Source organism: Aquila chrysaetos, chromosome 12 (genome assembly GCF_900496995.4).
Source record: "Aquila chrysaetos chrysaetos chromosome 12, bAquChr1.4, whole genome shotgun sequence".
NCBI lineage: Eukaryota > Metazoa > Chordata > Aves > Accipitriformes > Accipitridae > Aquila > Aquila chrysaetos.
Window position 1 is genome coordinate 558294 of NC_044015.1, and position 23713 is coordinate 582006.

At 60.0% G+C, this 23713-nt stretch overlaps 3 protein-coding genes across 3 annotated transcripts; 1 reads left to right on the forward strand and 2 right to left on the reverse strand.

Moving 5' to 3' along the window:
- Positions 1 to 1137: 1137 nt before the first annotated feature.
- PLPPR3 (phospholipid phosphatase related 3) lies at positions 1138 to 4894 on the reverse strand. Its single transcript, XM_030032892.1, is given in 9 exon segments — positions 1138 to 1708; positions 1710 to 2155; positions 2157 to 2849; positions 2963 to 3136; positions 3492 to 3549; positions 3630 to 3825; positions 4047 to 4176; positions 4421 to 4606; positions 4775 to 4894. Coding segments are annotated over 9 exon segments (2082 nt in total). The 5' UTR covers positions 4850 to 4894; the 3' UTR covers positions 1138 to 1584.
- A 3090-nt stretch (positions 4895 to 7984) lies between these two features.
- CFD (complement factor D) lies at positions 7985 to 10798 on the forward strand. Its single transcript, XM_030032893.1, has 5 exons — positions 7985 to 8145; positions 8386 to 8539; positions 8854 to 8998; positions 9431 to 9688; positions 10276 to 10798. The coding sequence occupies exons 1-5, from the start codon at positions 8082 to 8084 to the stop codon at positions 10447 to 10449; spliced, it is 795 nt and encodes a 264-aa protein (XP_029888753.1). The 5' UTR covers positions 7985 to 8081; the 3' UTR covers positions 10450 to 10798.
- Positions 10799 to 13124: 2326 nt separating this feature from the next.
- MED16 (mediator complex subunit 16) lies at positions 13125 to 23408 on the reverse strand. The gene is made up of 15 exons (XM_030032891.2): positions 23371 to 23408; positions 22751 to 22943; positions 22216 to 22323; positions 21841 to 22010; positions 20501 to 20932; positions 19484 to 19589; positions 18657 to 18812; positions 18093 to 18304; positions 17622 to 17828; positions 16968 to 17178; positions 16632 to 16765; positions 16045 to 16237; positions 15576 to 15792; positions 15084 to 15167; positions 13125 to 13962 (listed from the first exon to the last, which is right to left on the reverse strand). The coding sequence occupies exons 2-15, from the start codon at positions 22884 to 22886 to the stop codon at positions 13836 to 13838; spliced, it is 2493 nt and encodes an 830-aa protein (XP_029888751.1). The 5' UTR covers positions 22887 to 22943; positions 23371 to 23408; the 3' UTR covers positions 13125 to 13835.
- Positions 23409 to 23713: the final 305 nt, after the last annotated feature.

Sequence of the window (23713 nt, forward strand, 5' to 3'; positions counted from 1 at the left end):
CCATGTTGCCACAGCAACGTGGTGGGAAACTGCAACGGAGGCACTTTTCCTCCTGCAGCAGGAGGACAGCGAGGGGGGGGGTCTCGGCATGCTGGGCCCCTCTGTCCCTGGGGCTTTGGAGGACGATTCATGTGGCAGCGATGCCCTGAGGCCACGCAGCCCCCCCAGCTCCCCGGGGTGTTTGGCACAGCTGGCAGCCCCCTCCTCGCCCTGGGGGCAGCCGATGGGTGGTCACGCATCATGCTGTAGTACCAGAATTGCTTGTGCTTGCCTGATGGTTAATGGGTTGGGGAGCCTGGAAGGGCTTTAACGTGGTCTGTGGAGGGGGGAGAAGGCTCCTCACCCCACTTCGGGGGGGGGGGGGCCAGGGAGGCCACCTTTCCAGAGGAAAGGGGTGTGTGTGTGTCACACAGTGCATGAGCAGCATCATACCATCCCTCACTACTGGACTGCTCTGCCAGGACCCAGGCTCAGGAAGGCCCCCCCGCTCACGCCAGTGCCCAAATCCCCTGTGCCGAGCTCTGCCCTTGGCAGTGCTGGGGTTCTCCTGGCCCTCAGACCATGGCACTTACCTGCCCAGAGCAGCCCCCCCAGATGCTGGCGAGCCCCAGTCCTGCCCTCCAGCAGCTGTGGGACCAGCAGCACCCCCCTGGCAAAGGAGCCCAGCCGGGGAACATCTACATGTTTATTTGCTCTTCAAATCACAGCAGTTCCAGCCATTGCCTGACAGATGCTTTTGCAGCCTGAAGACCCCCCCTGCCCCACCAAAACCTCAGTCCCCAGCTCAGGGCTGCTGCTCCTGGGGACAGAGCTCAGCCCTGACTCCCCCCCTTCCCTGTGCCAGCCCTGGCAGCACCCGGACTCTGTGCCCCCACCCCAATGCCCACCCTCGACTTCAGCCCGTGCAGTATTTACAGCCTCTGCATGCCCAGAGCCCCAGCCCTGGGCACCCCCCCCCCAAGCACTGTCCCCCAACAGAGACCAGTGGCACAGGATGGGGGTCTGCGACGACCCCTCCTGCATGGCTCCTGCAGGACCCCCAGCATCCACAAATCCCTGCGCAAGCCAGGACCTGATGCCCCACAGCAACCCCCCCCCCCCAAACCCCCCTTCCAAAGACCCCTCAATCCAGCCCCTCTGAAGCCCTTCAGCACCATTTGCTCCCCCCGCCCCACCTCTGCTGACAGACATACACTTCCAAAGCCAGAATAAATTAACCCCTCAGAAATGTCAGCACCTGTGTTAGAGAGAAGAAAGAAAGTCAAAAGTGCTTGGATCTGCCCAGCCCTGTGGGCCAGCGGGGGCAGAGCCCCCTGAGCCCCCCCCCAGCTGCGCGGGCAGGAGCGGGGTCCCGCATCGCAGGGGGGTCCTGCCCATGTCTTGGTTGGCTCAGGATCCGGCGTGACCGTGCTCTGCCGCATCCTCATGCCACTCGGTCGCCCTGATGCCAAAGCCAGCCCCATCCTGATGCCCCCTCCAGCAGAGAGGAACCCCAGTGTTACAGCCCCCCCCCCCCACACCAGCCCCCCCGACCTGGGGCAGGGGAGTGGGGGGGGGGCCGGGTGCAGGGAAGGCAACGGGAGCTCAGTCCTTAAACCTCCGGCTGGCTTGCATTTTCTTGTAGTAGTGGTCCACCTCGCTGTCCACCTGCCCGTCCCTCTCGGCCGGCTTCCTCCGCAGCGTGGACTCCCGGCTGGCCGTGCCCAGCAGCCCCTCGGGGGGGGGCGTCCGCCCGCTCCCCGCTGCCCCCCACCGCCCCCGGGATGGCGGCCAGGCTGCCGTAGCGTGGCTCATCCTGCTCCATGTCGCTGACGGAGGAGCCGGGAGAGACGCCGGCGCTCTTGGCCGGGCGGAAGCCGCGGAAATCCTTCCCCATCTCGCCCAGCTCGTAGGCGTCCGGCCCCTCCGGCCCCTTCGGCCCCGACTTCCACTCCCAGGGCCCGTTGCCAGCGGAGAGGTGGACGACGGGATGGTGGGGAGCGTGGGCGTCGATGGTGATGATGCTGGAGCTGTCCCGCTCAGAGGGCGAGCGGTACTGCGAGGAGTCGGAGCTGGTGGAGGAGGAGGAGGTCTCCGAGTGCTTGGGGGTGACGGAGACGATGCTCTGCTGCTTGGACATGGCGATGACCTGCATCAGGCGCGGGGGGTTGGCCACCCGCTGCGCCCCCCCCCTTCTCCGCCACCATCACCCACTTGGCCCGTACAGCCGCCCCGCTGCCGGCCGGGACGCCGGCACCCGCCTGGCTCTCCTCGGGGATGTGCACCAGCTGCGAGGCGCCCGGCCGGGGCTGGATGAGGACGCGGGGGCCCATGGCCGCCCGCTCGGCCGAGCGTGCTTGCACCGTGGGGTAGAGGGAGGGGGGGACATCCTCGCCGGTGTCCCCAGCACCCCGGCCGTGCGCCGCCTCCTCCGCCAGCGTCATGCTCCGGCCCTCCAGCGACTTCTGCTTCCACTCGGTGATGAGCTGCTTGGAGCGGGAGGCGTCCACGGGGACGTGGATGGTCATGTGGCGCCGCGCGGGGTCGTCCATGGAGGGGGTGTTGACGCGGGGCAGGGTGTTGCTGAAGGTCACCATGTTCTCCTTGCCCATGGGGCTGCGGGGGGCCAGCAGGTCCACGTCCACGCTGGCCCTCTTCAGGCTGCCCAGGGAGTTCTTCTCTCGCGGCACCGGCCGCGCCGCCTCCTCCAGCCGCGTCTGCGGGTTCAGCTCATCGGTGCTCACTGACTTGTTCTGGTGGTAGACGGAGTCGTGGCCCCGCTGCGTCAGCGCCCGCAGCGCGTCCTTGGCCGGTGCCGGTGCCGCGACCCTCTCCGTCGGGGCGCGGAAGTTGCCGACGGCGTGGTAAGCCTGCGGGACGGGGAGCGCGCGGTCAGCCCAGCCCCAGGGACCACGGCCCGCGCCGAGCGTCCTTCCCCTCCCGAGGCACTGTGGCCGCCCCGAGGGTGGGGACTGGCACCCACCAGGTAGGCGGCAATGCCAGAGCCGATCAGGAAGCCCACGTAGACGTCGGCGGGGTGGCTGCGGTACTGGGTGATCTGGGTCAGGCCGCAGATGCCGGCAGCAATGGCAAAGGCGAAGACCAGGATGGGCTTGAGGAGTTTGGTGCTGTCCGAGATGATGGAATTGAAATACATCTGTTGGCAGCGGAGGCAGGGCAGGAACAGGTTGTTAGTCGCGGCTCATGGCACCGGCACCCGCTGCCATCGCAGCACCGCAGCTTTCCCCCTCCCCAGCCCCCAGCCATGCAGAGAGCTCTTGGGTGCACATGGAACTGCAAGTGCCTGCGCGTGCATAGGTGAGAAACTGTGCACACGGGTGTGAACGTGCCCGCACCCCAACATGGGCACACGTGTGTCGGGCAGAGCTTGTCTGTGCATGGGAGGGTGTATGCCGACGGGAGGGGGATGCCGCTGCCTGGTGGCACGGAGCTCGCGCTGCCCCCGAGCCGGCACGTGTGGGGCCGAGAGCCGGGCAGTGCCGGGAACTCACCGACACGTAGACAGCAGCAAAAGCCGAGAGCGTCGCATGCTGGGATGGGAAAGTCTTCCTGTGGGGAGACGGGAGGGTGCAGTTGGGACGGGGCAGGACGGTTGGCATTGTGGCACGGGTCTCCCTCCCGGCACGTACCTGGCGGAGAGGATGGCGTGCTTGTCCACGCCCGAGCAGATGTCCTGGGTGATGTAGGGGTTGGCATCGCAGGGGGTGCCCAGCAGCGTGTAGTTGGGCTTGCAGACGGTCAGGAAGAAGGGCGCGTGGTAGCCGGTGGCCAGCTGGATAACGTCCGTCACCAGGGCCGTGGCACAGAGCCCAAACACGTGGACGCCTGGGGATGGCAGGAGCAGGATGGCAGGTCACCCCCTGTCCCACACAGGGCACCCAGGGCCCACCCAGCCCTGGGGCACCCACAAGCACTGGACAGGTCCAGTGCAGTGTCCGGGGTCTGGATGGGGCCGTGCGTTCCTGCTATCGCACCCAGGGTGCCCCCATGCCCTGACCAGCCCCTGCGGCAGGCAGGGCTCCTGCCCGGGCTGCAGCACAACGTACCCACAAACCTTACAGTCCGGCGCAGGAAGGAGTTGAAGTTGCAGCCACCAGCGTTAATGCTGCCCTCGGCACCGGCGCGTCCCTTCAGCCTGGACTGCAGGCAGTACACGATGCCCTCCCCGACCATGATCTGGGGAGGAACCGATGGCTCAGGGGGTGCCGCCCCACGGCAATCGGGGGGTCCGGGCTGTCGGCAGTGCCGCCCCACGGATGCAGGGCACTGGCAGGCTGCCCACACTGGTCCCCTGGTGCTGCTGGCACCAGGACCCCAAGCCCTGGCCCCCAGCCCTGGCTCTGCCTCTGAGCAGGCTCCATCCCCCCCCCCCCCCCCCCCCCCCCCCCCCCCCCCCAGCGGGATGAGCCCTGGGACGCACCGAGGCGGCGGGCGCAGCGAAAGCCAGGCTGAGCAGCATGAGCAGCGGGATGAGCTCCTCGTTGGTCTCCACGTAGGGCATGGAGAGTGCCCGGTCGTAGCACTGGAAGCCCACCTTGGCCGGCTTGAAGAGGTCCGTCAGCTCCAGGAAGTAGAGCGTCACGATGGAGGAGGCCACGATGGGCAGCTGGGGGGGGGCGAGAGCGTCGGGACCACCGCACCACCCGGTACGACGGGCACTGGCATCGCGCGACCCTGCCGGGAAGGGGCAAAGCCCCCATCCCCTCCGTGCCAGGGCAGGACCAGGCCCTGGGGAAGGAGCCCCCCACCCTACTCCCACCCACCCCACACCTACCTCCACGAAGTAGAAGCAGGGCAGGAGCGTCATGCTGTCCTTGGGAGCCCTGGCCTTCTCCTTGGGGGGGATCATGGTCCTGGGGCAGGTGCCGGGGTCCCGCTGGGCTGTGCCTCTGCCCTACGACGGGGCAGCAGCGTCACCTCCAGTTCTCAGCCCCCACGGCGGGGGGGCCGGGCAGCCCCCGGGGTCACCCCGCTGCCCCCCACAGCCGCTCACCGGGGAGAAGCTGCCGGTACCCGGGGGCTGCCCCCGCCGGGACCCCCGCCCGGTCATCACCGCGGGGCGAGCCGGACAAGGGCTTCCCCGCTCGCCCCAGGGGACCCCCAGCACCCCGGGGGGGGGGTCGGGCCGAGCCAGGGGGCTGTGACAACAGGTGGGGCGGAGGGTCGGCTGTCGCGACCGGCAGCTACTACCGCGACAGGCAGCGAGGCTGCTGCGGAGGGCGTGGGGAGGGGGTGTGCCGCCCGCAGAGCCGAGACGAGGATGGGGGTCCGGGGGCACCCCCCGGCCCCAGCCCCCCGAAATTGACACCCAGCCCTGGCTGCAAAAAGGCGGGGGGGGGGCGGCGGATAACAGGGATGGAGCCACGGGGGGCAAAATCGGGGGGGGGGGGGGCAATAACGGGGAGGAATTAACGGGCGGGTATTAACGGGGGGGGGCTGCAAGGGGCTCACCCCGGGGCGGGGGCCGGAGGGGCGGGCGCTCCCGGCGGTGCCGCAGCCGCGGGCGGGGGTCGGGGCGGGGTGGGGGGGGCTCGGGGGGGGGGGGCGGGGAGCGGCCCTTTGTGCAGCCCGCGGCCGCCCGCCCCCCACTCACCTCTGCTGCGGCCGCCCCGGGGCGAAGCGGGGCCGGGGGGGGCGGCGGGGGCGGCGGCCGCGGGGGTCCCCGGGAGCCGGGATGCTCCTGCCTCGGCGGAGCGCGGGGAGCGGCCGCTTCCTCCGCCCCCGCCGCCTCCTCCTCCTCCTCCTCCTCCTCCTTCTCCACCGCCGCCGCCCCCCGCCCCGCCCCGCCCTCCCGGCCCCTCCCGGGGCGCTGAGACCCCGCAGAACCGGGGATGGGGGTCTGGGGGGGCGTCGGGGACGAGACAAAGAGCCGGGCGGGGCCGGGGGCAGCGAGAGGGACCGACCCCCCCCCCCGCGCCGCCCTGCACCCCGAAAGCTGCTCTGCACCCCCGGCTCTGCAGCCGGCACCGGGGGGGTCCCGGGGCCCCACCCAACGCCCCCGCAGGGCTCCCTCCTCCCCCGGATCAGCCCTTTCGTCCCCCATATGCTGCGGGGAGTGGGGGTCGCGCCCCCCCCCGGGTCCCTCCTGCCCTGCAGAGCCCCCTCCCTGGCCGAGCTCCCCCACCCCGGGAGCTGCCAAGCCGCAGCTCCTGCAGCATCGGGGTGTGTGACCGCCCAAACCCACCCCCGCGCCCCGAGCTCCACCAGACCCTGGCACCCACCTGGCCTCCGCTGGCTGGGGGGGGGCACCTGCCCTCCCCACGGGCACTGCTGCGTCCCAGGGGCGAGGCCGGTGCTGGCAGAGGAGTAGCGGGAATGGCACCTGAGGCCAACCTCAGCCGGAGCCTCGAGTCTCCCTGAATTCAGGGCTGGGGAAGCGGCTGCAACTCCCTTTGCCCCCCAGGGAGTTCCAGCACTTTTCGGAGGAGGATGAGGCACCCCTGCCCTGTCCTCCCCGGCCTTTGCTGCCCCACGCTTGCAGGGTATCCCGATCCTGACCAAACCCTTCCCTGTACCCATTCCCTGTGCTCCACACCCCTTGCTCGGCCCGCCACCTTCCCCCCCCCCCCCCCACTCCTGGTCCCGTCCGGGCTCTGCATGGCCCCACGCCACGGCACTGGCCACTGCACGTTGCCCTTGTTCCATTTTTGGCCCTAAGTGGGCAGAAATCTCCCAGCGTATTTAACGTCTAAATCCCGAATCCCTGGAAGCTGCGATTAAGCCACCCTCCCTGCGGAAAATCCTCGGTTTGAGCCAGACTCGGCCACCTCCGGAGCCATCCGCGCCGCACTGCTCTCCGCCCGCCCGCATGGTCCGACCCCTCCCGCCATGTGCTGCCCAACACATGGGGGAGAGCAGGAAGCCAAAGTTGCATCCCCCACAGAGGGACCCCCTCAGCCCTGGGGCACCCTGGCCCCCTGCCCCCCCAGCACCCTCCTTGCCGGTGTCCCCGTCTGGCTGGGGACTAGGGGGTCTGTTGGTGCTGGGGGTCCGATGGCTCAGGGTGGTGGGGTGTCTGCGTAGCTGGAGGAAGGGAACCCGGTAATTTTGAGCCATAAAGGCTCGTAGTGCATGAGGAGGAGGAGGAGGGTGGGCTCCGGCCCCTTGCCCGGTTTCCCCACTCGGTCCCGGCTCCACCAGTGGAAGCAGGGCAGAGCCCGCGGGCCCAGCCGTGGGAAATGGTGGCCACGCTAGCCAGGGGCTAAGGCAGGGCGACCCCGGCCCCAAAGGGTCGAGCAGCGGTGCCCGGCCCCCAGCCCCGGCCCGGCCGCTGGGTTTCGCCGCCGAGAGACCCGAGGCGCGGTGAGGGGCTCTGGGGCCGAGCGCGGACGGGGGCGACGGGCGGCTCCGCAGCTCGGGGACGCGCCGGGACCGTCGGCCGGGAGCCGAGACGGTGGCTCCGCTTAGTGGCACCGGGGAGAAAGGCAGAGGGGACGGGGGCTGCCGCTGCCACCGCCACCCCCGTCCCTGCACCCCAGCCCTGGCAGGAGCTCCCCTCGGGGCAGGGGTCTCCCCCCTGGGGACCCCCCCCCAGGCGCTGGTGGTCCCGACCCCGCTGTCCTCGTCCTCGCCAGCCCCAAGGGCAAACCCTGGGGGGGGTGCTCGGCTCTGCCCCACGGCCATGGACACCCACCGAGCCGGCACCCAGCACCCACCGCCTCACCCCCCGGCCATCCTCCCCGGGCGGATCGGGGGGTCCCTGGTCCGGGGGGGGGCCGGGGCCAAGCCAGGACACTGCCACATGGGCCGGAGCCTTCCCGTGCCAAGAGCGGGATTCGGTTTCGGCTTTGAAAACAACGGTGCAAGAAATCCCCGGCGGCGGGTGCCAGCTCCGGCAGCTGGGACAGGCTGTTTCCTCCCTCCCGTGCTGTTTATGCCGGGAACTCTTGACCCCTTTTATAAGCTGAATATTTAAAAACACTCAGCCCACGCTGCGGAAACCCCCCCCCCCCGCTCCCCTGCACTGCCCCTTCCTGGCCCCCCCGCAGCCCCAAAGCTGGACATAAAAGCAAGCCCCAGCCCCGGCCGAGCAGTGTCTGCCCCACGGACCCCACAGCCAGGGCAGAGGCACCACTGCAGCCATGGGGCCAAGTCCCACTCCCATCCTCATCCTCGCTCTGCTGCTGCTAGGGGCCATGGTGAATGGTGAGTGCAGCCCCCCACAGCCCAGGACAGGGACAGGCTGGGGCAACAATGTCCCCAGCACAGGGGGTCCCACCCGGCTCCCCAGTTCCTGCCTCCATCTGCAGCCTGGTGCTGCCGTGGCCCACGAGGAGGGGTCCAGGGATGTCGGGAGGGAACCGCCGGGGTAACCCTGCCCCATGCTCCATTGGGGCGGGCTGGGGCAATGCCCGGCTAACCCAGCCTCTCTCCTGCCTGCAACAGGGCAGCCCCGGGGACGGATCCTGGGGGGCTACGAGGCCAAGCCCCACCTGAGGCCATACATGGCCTCACTGCAGCTGGACGGGCAGCACATCTGCGGGGGCTTCCTCATCGCCGAGCAGTGGGTGCTGAGTGCTGCGCACTGCACTGAGGAGACGTGAGTGCGGGGGCGGGGGGGGGGGGGGTGTCAGTGCAGGGGCTGCTCCATGCTGGGGGGTGGCTGCTGGCCTCAGGCCAAATCCTGCTCCATAGCCCCAACCCCAGCATTAGAGCACCAGGGCTCTGCTCCCGCCTGCGGTGAGGGTTGGGCAGGGGCTGCAGGACCCCTGGGAGCTTGTGGCACCCTGGGGGGGGGGGGGGGGGGTGTCTCTGGCACCCCATCGCCATGGCTGGGTGCAGCAACACCCCCTGCTCTGTGTGCTCCACGGGGTGGGCAGAGCCCCCACACCCCACGTGCTGCCTCTCTTCCAGGGACGGCAAAGTCTTCCAGGTCCTCCTGGGCGCCCACTCACTCACAGAGCCGGAGCCCCACAAACGCCTGTACCGGGTGCGCGCCCAGATCCCCCACCCTGGCAGCAACATCCACAACAACAAGGACGACCTCCTCCTCCTCCAGGTGGGCTCGGGGCTGCCAGGACCCTGGCTGGGACTCTCCTTCCCGCCACCCGACAGGCACAGCCCCACTCCTGCAAATCCCTCTGCCCCTTGGGACCCCGCGTGGTCACTGACCGCAGTGGGAGGAAACCCCTGAGGCCACCCTGGGACTGCTCGGTTCCCCTATCCCTCCTTCCCCGTCCCATGGGACCGTCCCCGCTTCCCCCACCAAAGACCTTTGGGCTGTGTCCAAACGCCTCCGTCTTCCCCATGGTCCTCACGGCTGCAGCTCTGGTCTCCAGCTGCGTCCCGGCGGCTGCAGGCAGAAGGTGAAGCCCTGAGCACGGCCGAGGCTGGGGCAGTGCCGGCGTCAGGGCTCGGCTCGCTGAGCCCTGCTGGGTCCCGGGCCATTGTTGGCCACCGCTGAGCCAGTTCCCCTCTTCCTTCACGGCAGCTGGAAGAGAAAGCGGAGCTGAACGCGCACGTGCAGGTGCTGCCGTTCCAGCGGGAGGACAGGGACGTGGCGGCCGACACGGTGTGCGAGGTGGCGGGCTGGGGCACCATCAGCCACAGCGGCCACCGGCCGGACAAGCTCTACCAGGTGGAGCGGCCGGTGATCAGCCGCGACGTCTGCAACCACCGCACCCGCCACGACCGCACCATCACCGAGAAGATGATGTGCACCGACTCCCGCAGGAAGGACACCTGCAAGGTACCGCTCGCCCCGGCCTCCCGCCCCCTCCTTGCCGGGACACAGAACCACAGCCGGACCCAGGGGCTGGGGCTGCCGACCCCCTCGGGGGTCTGGGAGTGGTGGTGGGGGAAGGATACTTGCAACCTGGAAAAGGCGAGGGTGTGGGGCAGGATGGGACTGCAATCCCCATCGCAGTGACAGGGTGATGGGGGCTCCTTGCTCTGTGCTGGCTGCTGCAAAGCAGCTCTCGTGAGCCTGGAGACGGGGATGAGGCCACAGGCACGACCCAGTGCGCCCCAAGGGCACCCACTGACGGGTCACGCTGAAAGCCCCCTGCCTGCCCCACCACGTCCTGGCAGAGCCGGGGGGTCTGGGCTGTCAGCAGAGCAAGGGGATGAATGAGGGCTGGCGAGGGGGGACAGGACTGACCCCAACCCATAGCTCCTGCAGGTGAAACCTGTGGCTGAGAGCACCCAGGGGCTGAAGCTCTGCCCCTCGCAGAGGCTTGAGTCAGGCAGGGACCCCCAGTCCCAGTGTCAGGGTGGGAGGTGGGCTGGGACGGGCCAGCAAACCCTCAGCAGCGCTGATGGGCCTTGGTCCTGCAGGGAGACTCCGGCGGCCCCCTGGTCTGCAACGGGGTGGCCGAGGGGGTGGTCACGGCCGGCTCCCGCGTCTGCGGCAACTACAAGAAACCCGCCATCTACACCCGCATCGCCCCGTACGTGGCCTGGATCGACAGCGTCATGGCCTCTGCGGCTGGGGAGGGAGACACTCGCTGAGCCGTCCCCAGGGACCCGGCTTCACGCCACGGCTTGCTGCTGCCGGCACGGCCAGAGCACCCACGCTGCTGCTTGGGGAAAGCTGCACCAAAGAGCGCCGGGGGGCTCCCACCGCTGCCCCGACCTGCTCCCGGAGCATCCCCCCACGCCAGGAGGAGGGCTGGGCCAGGGGACCGGCAAGAAACCAGGGGAAGGGCGTCCCTGGCCCCCCGCTCACAAAGCACGGGGCCCAGCTGGGGAGGGCCAGGGGTCCCAGCCCCCCAGGCTGGCACAAGCCACAGGCTTTGCTGAACGTGCCCGTAACGCTGACCGCGACCTGCTGCAATAAAGCAATGACGATTCCTGCAAAGCTGCCAGGGCTGAGGGGGGTTTGCATGGGGAGCCCCCTGCCCAGGGGGTGTGCGCAGCACTGGGAGGAGCTGGACACAAGGTGGGGAGATGCTGAAGCTGAGCCCATGGGGACGGTGTGGCCAGGGCCCCCCCTGCACTTCCCACCACCACTCCCTGCCACCCACACCTTTGGAGTGAGCCCCATCTCCTCCTTCGCCTTGGCCATGTGCTGAGACCCCCCCAAACTCACTGCTGTGAGTGCTTGACCCCAGCTCTGCCCCAGAGCGGGCTCTCCTCAAGGGGCACATGGACTCTGCCGACCCCCCAGCACCCTTCCTGGCCCCACTCCCATCCCCGTACCCCACAGCTGAGCACCCCCAGCCCATCGCCCCTGACCAGGCGCCTGCACCTCGGGGGGAGCAGAGGACACATCCTGCGGCACGGCCACGGGGCGATAAGGTCCGAAGCTGGGACCTCCCGCAGGGTCATTGTGCGACTATTTGCTAAAGCAGAATCTGCAAATTGCCGATAAGACGGAGGGTGGCACCGGCTCCCATGGGTGGGGTGGGGGGCAACAAGGCCGGACAGGGTCCATGCTGGGACCCCCGCTCCCCATCCCAGGGACCCCTGGAAAGGCAAAGGGAGCTGGCCCACGAGACGCCTGCATTCAGCTCTTGGCCTATGCTGGTTTTCAAGAGGGGCAGGGGTCGGGCAGAGGCCCCTCCTCCTGCCGCAGCCCAGCTCGCAAGAGACTCCTTCCAGCCCCAGGAGCGGTTGGCACCGCCGCTGCCCTGGCCAGGCCCTGGCAGGACCCTGGTCCTTGTCCCAGACCCCCACGTGCGTCCCCCATCGCAGCAGGGCCAGTGACAGACCTCGGCGCAGAGGAGCCCCTCACCCTCCCGTAGTTGGGGGTCCCTCGGTCCTTAGAGAGAGGGGAGCCGGGGCAGGTGGGCCAGGGCGAAGGCACAAAGGAGCACTGTGGCAGGGAACTGCGAGTCCCTTCCAGCATCCCCATCCTGGGAGCAGGGCAGTCGGACAAGGAACGATGGACACACGGCTGGAGGAGGGGGAGGTACAGGCAGAAGGCCCTTGTATCGGGGATGGAGGAGGAAAAAGCAGGTCTGGATTTTAAAACCTACCTTCCGTCCCTACCGGAGCTCAGCCAGCACCTCGGGGAGCTGCTCCCAGCTGCGAGGCTCCATCTCGGGTGGGAGGCGAAGCGGAGAAGCAAGCATCCACCCTGCCGCAGAGCGGCCGCGCACTCCCACCTCCATGCAAACAGCGAGCAACAGCAGTCAAATGTTAAATAACCCCAAACCTGTTCTCTGAGAAAAAGGAGATTAACGAAGGCCCAGGTCGATTACAGGTTTACTTACAGGGGAAAAGAGCTTTAACGAGAAGTTGTAGTTTCCTAATTAGCCATTTGATTTTCCTTAATTACCAGAATAGCGCGGCAGCGACCAGCTCCATACAACAAAACATTAAGTAGAGCTGAGACACAAGCTCTTTGCCATCAGCTCAATTTTTCACTAATAAATGAAAATGCAGTTCCAGAGGGAAAGGAATATATAAAAACAGGCTTGTTCCCTCCCTTGAATGGTCCCTGGGGACACGCAGTTGTCGGCCAAATTCCTGCCCAGCCAGACAAGCCACAGCTCAGCTCTAAGCATCTCACTGCGTTTTGTCAAAGTGTGCAGATGTTTAGGTCCGATTCCGGAAAGGTGCTGAGCACCCTCAGCCTGGTTTGATCTCAGCAGAAGCACAAGGCAGGTCTTTCCCAGCAGCTCCCCTGTGAGCAGGCAGCTGCCTGCTCCAGACAACTTCCGAGTGGCCACACGCCACCGAGCACCTAGGTCCTTCCCATCTGACCATCAAACGGCCAGGGCTACTGCATTCAGCAGATGCAATGAGGTTAGAACCATTGGTTTGCAATTTCTAGCAAGTAAGAGCACCCAGTGAAGTGGTAGCTGAGCACCGTCAAATGAGGGCAAAAGGTTGATGCAACTTTTTGTCTAACCTTGGGAGCAGAACAGAGTTGTACAGCAAGAACGCTCTTCCTCAAACATGCTGAAGTGTCCGGCTTCGTCTGAAGCTGGAGACTTACAACAATCCTAATGACTTGATGCTTTCTCCTCTTGTGTCCATAATAACCTGACAGAAGCCTGAAAACATTAATTTCCCCTTCCAATTTTGCAAATGATAGCAGCTCCTTTCCTAATAGAGAAGCAATTAACTGGGCTTTCCCGCTTCTCTTCTGTTCGTGCATCAACTGTCCTGGCCACGTGCTGTGCAACCAAAGTCACATGAAAGACCGCTGAAGTTTTGAAAACAAATCAAACATTCTGTACAAAATTAAGGGAACTTTTATTTACAAATGAGCTCCTGGTTCAGTGAGAGCCAGAGGGGTTTGCTCCAGGCAGCAACACTCTCATGTTCCCGCTCCTCCGCAGGGGGAAGAAATTTCTCCGTTAAAACACAAATAGCTACGATGGTGAAGTCTCTCATCAGAGGGGCAAGTTTACTCAAAGGATGGAGAAGTGCAGGGCAACAGGGAGTAACCAGCCCACGCTGCACTTCCCAAGCAGCCTGTAGCAAAGGATGAGCATGAGGTACTGCGTATTTGCTCCCCTTTCCCTGGGGACTTTGCCTGTTTACCCTCACCCACCACCTGTGACCACTCTCTGCCCAGGCAAGGGCATACGCCGAGGCCCAGCCGCGCCGCCTGCTCAGCCCAGAGACACAAAGGCAGCAGGGCTCTCCCCTCCCAGGCCCCTGGCCCCAGCTGACACTGACAGGGAAACCTCTGGCATTCCCTTCTAGCTCTTCCCTGCAAAAGAAGCAGAGGTCCCTCCCCTCTTTTTTAGGGCAGAAAGATCAACGCAAGAAAAGCGGCAGCTGCTCGGCACGGTCTCACAGGCAGCATCAGGGCGATGCTTTCGGAGAGCTCAGGAGAAGAGCTGCCGTTCCTTTGTCCCAAACACCTCCAAGGAAGGAAGCCCCGAGCGGCTCTTCTGCTTGGCGCCTGCTGTTCCCTCTGTGCCCCACAGAAGGTGCGCTCAGGAGTAGCTGAGGGGCATCCTCCTCCACAGACCCCCACACAAACAGTTTTTGATCCAGCGCTGCTCCCACTGTTTCACCGCTGTGACTTTGTTTGGCGATTTCAGCATCGTAACACAGCCACACCTGGAAAGAAACAGAGAGGTGCAGCCAGGCCCAGGAGAGACAGAAGCCCAGGAAAAAAGCCAGCACTACTGCGGCGTCTGTACGGATCACGCAGGGAGCAAGGAATCTGAGGAGGAAACCGGCTTTTGTCATTTGCAGGTGATGTTTGTGAGCACTAAAAACCAGCTGAAACCATGCGAGCAATTATCTTAAATGAAGAGAGGTTATCTTGGAACAGAAGGCTGTCTTCAAGACAACAGCTCCCAGCTGCTATTTATACATAAAACAGCAGACAGTCATCTTGTAAAAATGATGTGCTACAGAGACTTTCTATTAAAACCAGTAATTAAAGCTAATTCAATCACATCATTAGATGGATGTTTGCTCCCCACACCATTATTTTGAAATCCAGGCTCTTTTGTGAGGGTGGATGAAGAGGACAGCGCAAAGGGACTTAAAATGCAAGCTTAGTTTGAAAGATGACCCAAAAATGGCACCATGGATACTGTGATTATTTCCTCTCACCAGCTCCTCTCCAAGAACACAGGTAGTTTTATTTAAAGACCAGACCTGCAAAACAAGCTGGGGATCTCTCATCACTAATAAAGACTCCTACAGGCCAAATTCTGGTCTCCGTTTACCTGCGCAGCCTGACTGCTCTCAGATTTTTCTGTTAAGGCAGTATCATATTTATTCTGTGACGCACAACTCAGCCCTTGGATGAAACGCAGCTCAATCACTGGCAATGACAGATGTAGCTAATTCTCACAGAGTTGGGGTTACTTTGCGCCAGGCAAAGTAATCAGATTTTTAATCTAACAGCCATGCAGCAGTGATGCAGCAGCAGCTATTTCGAGTCAGCGAGGCTGCTCTTCAACAAGCATTTTAAGGATCTCAGTCTTCCAGGTTAGGGATGCCTTAAACACAACCACAAATGCTTTCTTCCAATGCAGGGGGTAGTGCCATACACCAAAAGCCTTATTATAGAAGCAGCATTTCCTCCTGCAGACACAATTAACATGAAATGTTACTGGGATACCAGCTAGGATCGTAAACAGAGACTGAAAGAGCTTTTGAATGACAAGAGCAGTTTGAGTTTCTGCCAGGACCTCCTCTGCACTGATTACGCTTGCATCGCTTACCTGGTACACGACTTGCATTCCTCTGTTGGGTATGCTCCTAAATGAAGCCGCCTCAGATGATCAATTTTGGGCTGACCAGGTGCCCTGGGGAAGAAAAAGAATGGCAACTTTTCTAGAATGTCACTTTCTAAAAGCTGTTTCCAGGACAGTGAGCTGCATTTCAGTGGCCAACATGATGCAGGCTTTGGCTACCTAGTCCATCGAGTGCCATGGGATTCAAGGCCACACTGACATGAATCTAATCACAAACTAATGGTTTTTTTCCCCTCCATTTGCCATCTCTTTTCAATACTTTAGATCCCCGGCCCACTGCAAGTTAAGAAATGAATTCAAGCAGAGAGGACAAACTGCTCTTGGGTCACACCAGCAAGTGGACGAGCCAAAAAACACAGGTGTCCCAAACCCACTGACCTCTCAGAGCTGGAAAGAGATCCCAAAGCCTCCCGACACCCTCTTCTCACCACACCACCTATATGTTTCGGGTCTCTGTACCTGACAAAGGCATCAAACTGGGAAGAGACAGTGTGACCAACGAGCCCAGGAGCTTTCCCAAACTGCAGCCGGACAAGCTGTTTGTTCTGCAGCTTGCTGATAATGCCATCGTTGATGGGCAACCAGTCAATATTGGGAATGAGCAACTGGCTGGGCAGGAGGCAACATTCGTCTATCAGGGTATCATCTGGCTCAGTTATGTGATTTTCCTCACGACCTGCATCGAAAATGAAGCAAAGAGAGAGAACCAGTGTGATCCTTAGATTTGTCATTTAGAGACCAAGAGAACTGCATGCAGTTTCCTCCTCCATCCGCCAACACAGCACAGAAAACAATAAACTTGGCAGCTGTACTTGCCCTTTCTACACACTATGGACCCACTCAGAAGTTACTCCCCGCAATTATTCCTTTCATGACAATCCACATTAAGGAAGGATTCTTTTGTTCGGGGAAACTGGCAAACACTTACAGCACAGCCAGAGTTTAGTTAGGAGCCTGAAGAGGAGGGACATGCTGTCCTGGGTGTCAGAGGTTGCTGTGTAGACAGGGAGGCAGCTTGGCTTCAACAGTCCCCAAATACGGATCACCACCATCAGCTCCCTGAACATGCCCAAGGACGCTCCGTCTCGCAGAAAGCTGTGTCCTGGCCGCACAGGGGAGCCCTGCAGAGGGAAAACCAGCTGAGATTGGGACTTACACACAGCCTGCCGGACCCACTGCTCCATTTTCAAACACCTTTTTTCAAGCACTACACAGCCTGCGGCACTCGCTGCCAGAGGATGCCGTGGAGGTCAGAGGCATACAGAGATTCATCAAAAGTGGAAACAAGTCATGCGGCTACTGAGCCTGCTTCTCTGAATGCAGCTGCCAGTCGCTACATCACTGATGCCCAGATGGGCACAGAAAGGACCATTTTGTATTTCTGCTGTTTCTTATACTCTTCTCCCAAGTGCCTGTTTCAATAGGAACACTGGGATTGCGTGCGACTTGGCTAAAGCTACTCGAACACTGCAGACAGTTGTGGTTTTTTCTCCTCTCAGGACCCCAGGCTCTCACCTGGTTAGGAAGACTGGCCAGCAGATAGAGCACAAAATCTCCCACCCACTGGATAAGCTGCTGCAGGGACTGCAACGTGGTCATGTCCAGGACAAATTCTTCTGTCTTCAGGTTAATCATCACCTTGTCAATGTCTGAAACAGAAGCAGGACATCTGCTGGCTCAGGAAGATGAGAGATCTGAACTTCATCCCCTGTCCCTGCGGTCCCAAGAGGGGTCACCCTCCTCTTTCTCAAACCCAGGGAGTTACTGTGAGACTGTGACACTTTATATCAAACCTAAAAGGGGATACAAAACACTCAGAATGCAGTGCCAGATGCTACAAGCAATCACTACCTATATCCGTGATCTTGGAGCAGATCTCGGTGAGTCGGTCCCCAGGACTCTTGTCTGGGGTGTTCAGGAAGTGCGGGCGTAGCAGTGATTTTAAGGTGCAGCTAATGGCGATCAGGAACAGCTTCGCATGGTAGTCACACACACGGGCTATTGTGCTGGAGGAGAGCTTGCAGAGAGATGCCTTCATGGCAACAATGCGCGTGGAGAGGACCTGATTGACAGAGAGACACCATGAAAAATACATAAGTAAAGGCAGAATTAGAATAAGCTCATTAAAGCAAGCTGCTTTATTCTCTACTCTCCGTTTCTGCCACATGAATGACAGGAATAGTGAATACTGTTCTGTGCACGTGAATACTGTTCTGTGCATGTACAAACAGTGCTACTGTTCCCAGAATCTCTGCCAAAAATAGACATTACCATCTCACCAGAAGTTTCCAACAGGTAGAGACCCATTAGTGAAAATGAACACTGCTGAAATGGAGGTTCTTCACACCTCAAGTACTGCTTGAGCATGCAGAGCCAGCTCAGACAGGTAGTTAGTGCTGTCTGTCTTCTGAGCACTGGCAATTACTACTCCCTCCTCCCAGTCACTGAGACCCCTCCACATGGCCACCCTCTGCAGAAAGCCAGGGAGCTTCCGCTCCCGCTGACCTGCTGCAGGGCTGCATTCTGGCGCATATACTCTTCATGCAGCTTCTCCACCAGGTTCTGGACCATGTTAGGTTGGACATGGAGCAGGATGTCCCACCAGTCGTAGCCAGTCACCATGCAATACTCCAACAGGAACAGCAAGTGACGAAGGGACATGTTCATGTCCAGCACGTGGCCCATGGAGGGGGAGATGCGAAGCATGCTCAGCTGAAGAGAGAAGGCAAAGGAAAACCTATATCAAGAACTCCCTTGAAAACATTCCACAAAGCTACAACAGAGCACAGGCCAACTGCAGCTCATTCCTGACCCAGCGATAGAAGTGCTGCAGTAACAGGATGCATCCCTTCTTGCTTAACATGGATCACGCAGCTGGATGTAACATTCCCAGCATTTTCCCGAGTGATCCATTGCCACTTAGAGAGAGCCTGGATGAGAACAGCTCACCCCCACACCCATAACAGAGCACAATACCTTCCCATGACTATCAATGCCAGCCAAGGCCAGAGACGTCCAGGAGAGCTGCATGGCTTTGAAGTGAACCAGGGGTCCAGCAGTTCGCTGCCTTTTGATAGTCTGCTCGTCCACTGGGCGCTGGGAGGAAGAGCCATAGAAGACGGCCATCATTTGCAAGGACAGGCGATGAACAATGTGAACGCTGCCATCATGAAAAGCCAAAGCCAGACCTGGGGAGAGAAGGCAACCAAGGGCTGAGCAAGCGACTCCTCCCAGTATAACCCAGACGTTGCCCAGAGAAGCAGCCACCACTGAAAGCCCATGTGGCAACAAGACAGCACTCAAAAGGCTGTGGGCTCGCAGGCACATTTGTATCTTGAGGCCATGTCAGCGTTTCACAGAGATACGCTTCTTTCCATGGAAATGAAATGAAACGGGATGGCCAGGAAGATAGCATGTCTTTGACAGTTTTCCTATCAGCATTTCATATGGTTTGCTCCACATTCTTACTTCAGCTACAGTTCAGAAAATGAGGAAGGTAAAAGCTACATATTTAGGAGAAAGACAATAGAAACTCCTTACCCAATCCAGGGAAGAATTTGGTGTCATTCGCCACCTTCAGATCCGTATTGGTCAGGGAGATTGGCAACTTCGGCAGAGCCACAGCTGAAACCCGATCCAAGTCATTGGTGGCAGAAAGAATCCGCCATTTCAGTATCATGGGTTGCTTGTCTCCAACTGTGAAAGATAGGTAAGTGAGACATCTCTCCCCAAAGAGATCAGCAAATACACCCCCCCAGTTTCTGCCCACACTCCCCAACTAAGTGGGATTACAGATCAGGCACTGACTATTTGTTCATTCTACCAGACCAGTATATTTCCCTCATATTTCCCTATTTTTTTTCTGAATTGTACAAACAACAACTTGTTTTGCTAAATCTCTTTTGATGGAAGGCTCTGCTGGTGGTGATTAAAAAAATCCTTATGTACAATAATCCTTTATATTTCACTGGAACAAACTGCATGGACTTGATTTTTTTTTTTATATCTGAAATGAGGTGGAAAAAACATGCAGACTGGATAGCTTAATTAAACTAGCTTTGCCGCACAGTCTTTCTCCTTTAGAAGGCTCGGCTCGCTCGGTTCTCAGCGGGAAGAGCAGTTGCAGAGCATAACACAGAAAATGTCTTTTATTGAGTGAAAGTAACAATCAAACCACTTCCTGGAAACCAGCAATTTGTTGCCTAAGATGCAAACAGATGGAATAAAGCATGTGACTGAGAACACCTGAAAAATAAATATGGGACTCTGGATAATCCCATATATGTGATAACAGATTTGAGAACCTGTCTTGCATTTTTACTTAGACCATGCTCCGATTTTTAAGAGTATCTGGTGCAGAAACTCACCCACAGGAGAGATTTGCTGAAAAATATTATTGACTGGCAAACCCTCTTTACGCAGAGACCAGCACTCCACGATGCTGCTGTTCTGGTTGGAAGCACAAAGCAACACCTGCAAACAGAAACCCATACTGCAACCACGTGCACAAACTTTACACTAGGGAAAGACACTATCCCGTTGCATTTTCCACCCCTCCCTCTCCCCTGTATTTTGAGGCTCCTTCTCCCAATAGTTTATACAATCCTCTGCTTTTTGCTAGTGGAATATCAGCAATACATAACGGTGAAGTCCCTAGCTCCAGCTAGAAGGAAAGAGAGGCAGAGCAGCCTCTCCGCATCACAAACGATCTCTCGCAAGCCTGTGACCTGCCGATGCCATTCATACACACCACAAACTAAACGTAAAGGAAAGAGCAGGAACTGAACTGACTTCAAAGCCAGAGCAGACATTGTGTTCTCCAACAAGGTACTCTGTCCTAACCAGAGGAGAGAGAAGAGAGGTTAGGCTTCATTGAGTCACTTAGCTTTCCAGAATCGTATTATCAATCCCCTGGCAAATAGAGTTAAGCTACTAAATTAAGTCACGCAGATCAAGAGCTCTAAGTGTTCTGGAGAGGGGCTGCTTTGAAGCCGAGACCTAAAGATGAAAGACTTCACATCCCAGAACCTCCCGGACAGCCCAGCAGAGCTCCCCTAACAACCAGCGCCAGATCCAGAAAATGAACAAAGCAAAGCATAATCAGGCTAACGAAGGACAGGGCTTTTCAGACTGCTTTTTCATGAACTGGAGGGCTCAGGCATTACACTCCCAGACCTTTTAAGTGCAGCCTGCTTGACAGTGCAGCCTGCTTGACAGTGAAGCTGAACTAGCGGCACTTCCAGAAAGAGCAGCTAGAATCACAAAGGGCATTGCAGGACACGATCCTTCACCTCCAGGGCCATGTGGGGAAGTCAAAGGTGGAGCAAATAGCTATTTCCTGGCTATTCATTTAACTCCTACTTGCTTTAACAGCAGATGCTCACCTGCTCTGACATGTCCCGAGCAAGGAATTTCAGGTGAGTGATTGCTGGGTATTTGTCTTTGCGGGCAGGGTCTGTGGTACAGCGCATGAAGAGGGAAGGCAGGATTTCAGTGTCTATTTTGCACTTCTCATTCACCACACTGACACAGACTTTGTAGAACTGGACAGGGGAGGTGCTGCTGCCATCCGACGTGGCCACCACAATGTTCCCCCCACCGGTGAAGGCGACATCTGCCAAGGCAACGCGGCAGCGGAGGCGGCACAGGCTCTCTGTGGACGTCAGCACCTGCCCGTTGGGCTTGAGGAGAGAGACTGTCACGAGCCCACTGATGGTCACAGCAATCCAGCCCTCCATGGGCTTCCCACCAAACAACGTCAGCGATGGAGAGAACTTGACCCTGGAAAACTTCTCACCAAAGTTCGATGCTCCAGACTGTGAACAAAGGTCAACAACACAACAACATTTGCACCCCATACCCGCAGTGCGCTCACGACTGCAGAGCAATCCTCGTTAAGTCACTGCAGCACGGTCTGCAGAGTTGAACAGAGTCCGATGAGGGCACCGAGCTCACACACCCAGCTCAGCTACGTGACCCTGGAGAGGTCCCTTTGCCCCTGCGCCAGTGTCAGCTGTGCGGGTGGCAGCAGGAACACACCAGCCCCTCAGCAAAGCTCTCCGAGCACCCCAGACCCAGAGCTCCAACCTCACTTATGTGGACTGAACCTGGAAGACTGACACCCCCTCTCCCTTTCTGTGGCCAAATCCAGCTCTGACACCAACCCGCTGCACAACTGTTTACATCCCTGTACCTCAGGTTCTCCAGTACTAAAGAGAGGGAAAGGCTTTTCTCTGTGGGAGACCCCAAGAGTTAATGTTTAAAAAAACATAAGTAGGTAACTTCTACTTGGCAGACTTGCTCTTTTTGAGTCTGACAGAATTAGATGCATTTCTAAACAAGCAGCTTATCTCCATATGCATATGGTTCCCCTTTCCAAATCCCTGGATCAAACCTCAGGACCTTGAACGCGTTTCTTCTGAATTACTACTGGTAGGCAAAGAAATGCTTTTATCTCTATTTTACAGCCAAGGAAATTGTAGCACCAGACTAAAGAAGACATGTCTCAAGCGCCAAAAGAAACAAGGCATCCAACCCCTGTTGAAATTCAGCAGGAACTAGGAATCTGACTTTTCTTTTTGACTGGAAAAATACCCCTACTCGACTTGCCCAAGGCCACAGAGGAAGCCCAGAGCAGAGAAACACAGACAGGGGTTTCCAAAGTCCTTTGCTAATGACCCGAGCCGGTCTTCCTGACCAGATCTCCTGCAGAGCTGGGACAAACCTTTTCCACGTGCAGAGCCAGCTTCACGCCATTGTGCAGCCAGGACAGGGCCACAACCGGGTCCCCTTCCACCATACTGCCCACGGTGTTCTCCCAGCTGTTGGCCAAGTGATCGGTCATGCTCCAGCACTTGATGTGGCCATCCGCATCTGCTGAGAGCAGCCTGGAGCCTACGACAACGGCACCTTATAAGAACCAGGGGGTACAGCCAAAAAATCAACCGAGAAATCAAACCACCCCAGCACAGTTCGAATGGAGACAACCAAGGCTGTGAAGCGATGGACAAACTCACGACGAATCCTATCCCATTGTTTTAGGAAGCGCACGCGCATTAGCGGTGGGACACAGGCTTAACGAGAAGGGATCCAAGCTCACCTGACTGATCCCACTCCAAACAAGTGATGACTTCAGTGTGGCCAGAATTAATGGAATACACATCCCACGGATGCTCAGTATCGATGATATGGACCATATGGGTGAGATCTACACGAAAAGAGAAGTGAATCACTGTCCCTCGTTACCCTGTCCCTGGCTACGCAGCCAGCATTTCTAAACCCACAGAGCCTCAGGTGATGCAGGGGAAGACATAAAGTATTTTCCATCAAGCAATTTTGGGAAGGGTAATAACTGTGCTTGGCAACTCAGGTGAGGTACCAGATCCCAACACAGAGCTTGCCCTGGTTTAGCAGAGTGAGAACCGCTCCCCAGCAAACAAAACAGCCATTAAATCTAAGGAATGCAAGGAAAAGAAAGAGCACAAGTTTCTTGTGTTGATTAGTGCAGGTGAGAGATTTCAGGGTCAGAGCAGAGCACAGGCCACCCAGCCCAGCGGTTCCTGACGACTGGACTTGCCTAAACACATTGTGAGTTTCCAGGAGATGTTACCCAACCTTCCACCAGCACGCCGTACCTTTCTCCTCCTCATTTTTGAGGTCTGTGGTGAAAGCGATGAGGTTCCGGCAGGACCACGCGCACACTAAGGGAATGGAAGGGCAGTGGTTGCTTTTCGGCTTTTTCTCCCACTCGCAGACATATGCCAAGTCCATCGCGCCGCTGGCCAAGCCCCGGGACCCCACAAAGAGGGGAAAGGTGCTCACTCCTCCCTGGAAGCAAGAAACAGCCAATTCCACAAGTCACAGGCCGCAGGGGGAGGCCCCGTTACACCGGCCCTGCCACCGAGACCCCCGGCACTCGGGCGGGGAAAGGGCATCAGCTCCCCGCTCCCGAGGGGCAAGCGGGGACCCCCGCCCCCAGGTGTGTTTGTGCGTGTGTAGGGGAGCCCCAGGACACGGGTGGGGACAAACCCCGCACCGGGAGAGGCCCGGGGGCGGGAGCGCGGCCTGCCCCTCACGGCGGGGAGGGAAACCGGGCCTGCCGCAGGGAGGAGACCCCGCCGGCCGGCCGAGGTGGGGGGAAGCAGAGGAGTGCTGCCCGCCGGGGTACCAGCCCCACAGCGGGCGACAGAGCGGGGGACAGCGCGCCCGGCCCCTCACGGGGGGGTCACACCGGGGCGGGAGCGGCCCCACTCACCGGCCCGCACCGCCTCCCGCCGCGCACGAGGACCCCGCCCCGCCCCTGCGGGCTGCCCGCCGCACGCCTGCGCCCCGCCCCGCGCACTCAGGCACCGCTGCGGACACCCCGCGCAGAAGGCCCTCAGCTCGGGGGAGGGGGGGGGCGTGCGCGCCAGTCGGTGGCTTTAATTTGCATGTAGGACTACCCAGAAGACGGCGGGGCAGCGAGAGGAAGAAAAGCCTGTGGATTTGGGAGATTTTGGTGACGCTGAAGCGAAGTGAGGTGTTCGGGAATCAGACAGTCGGGGGGGGGGGGGCCACAACATGTGTATCTCTGAGGAGAACAGCAGTCACCCTATGCC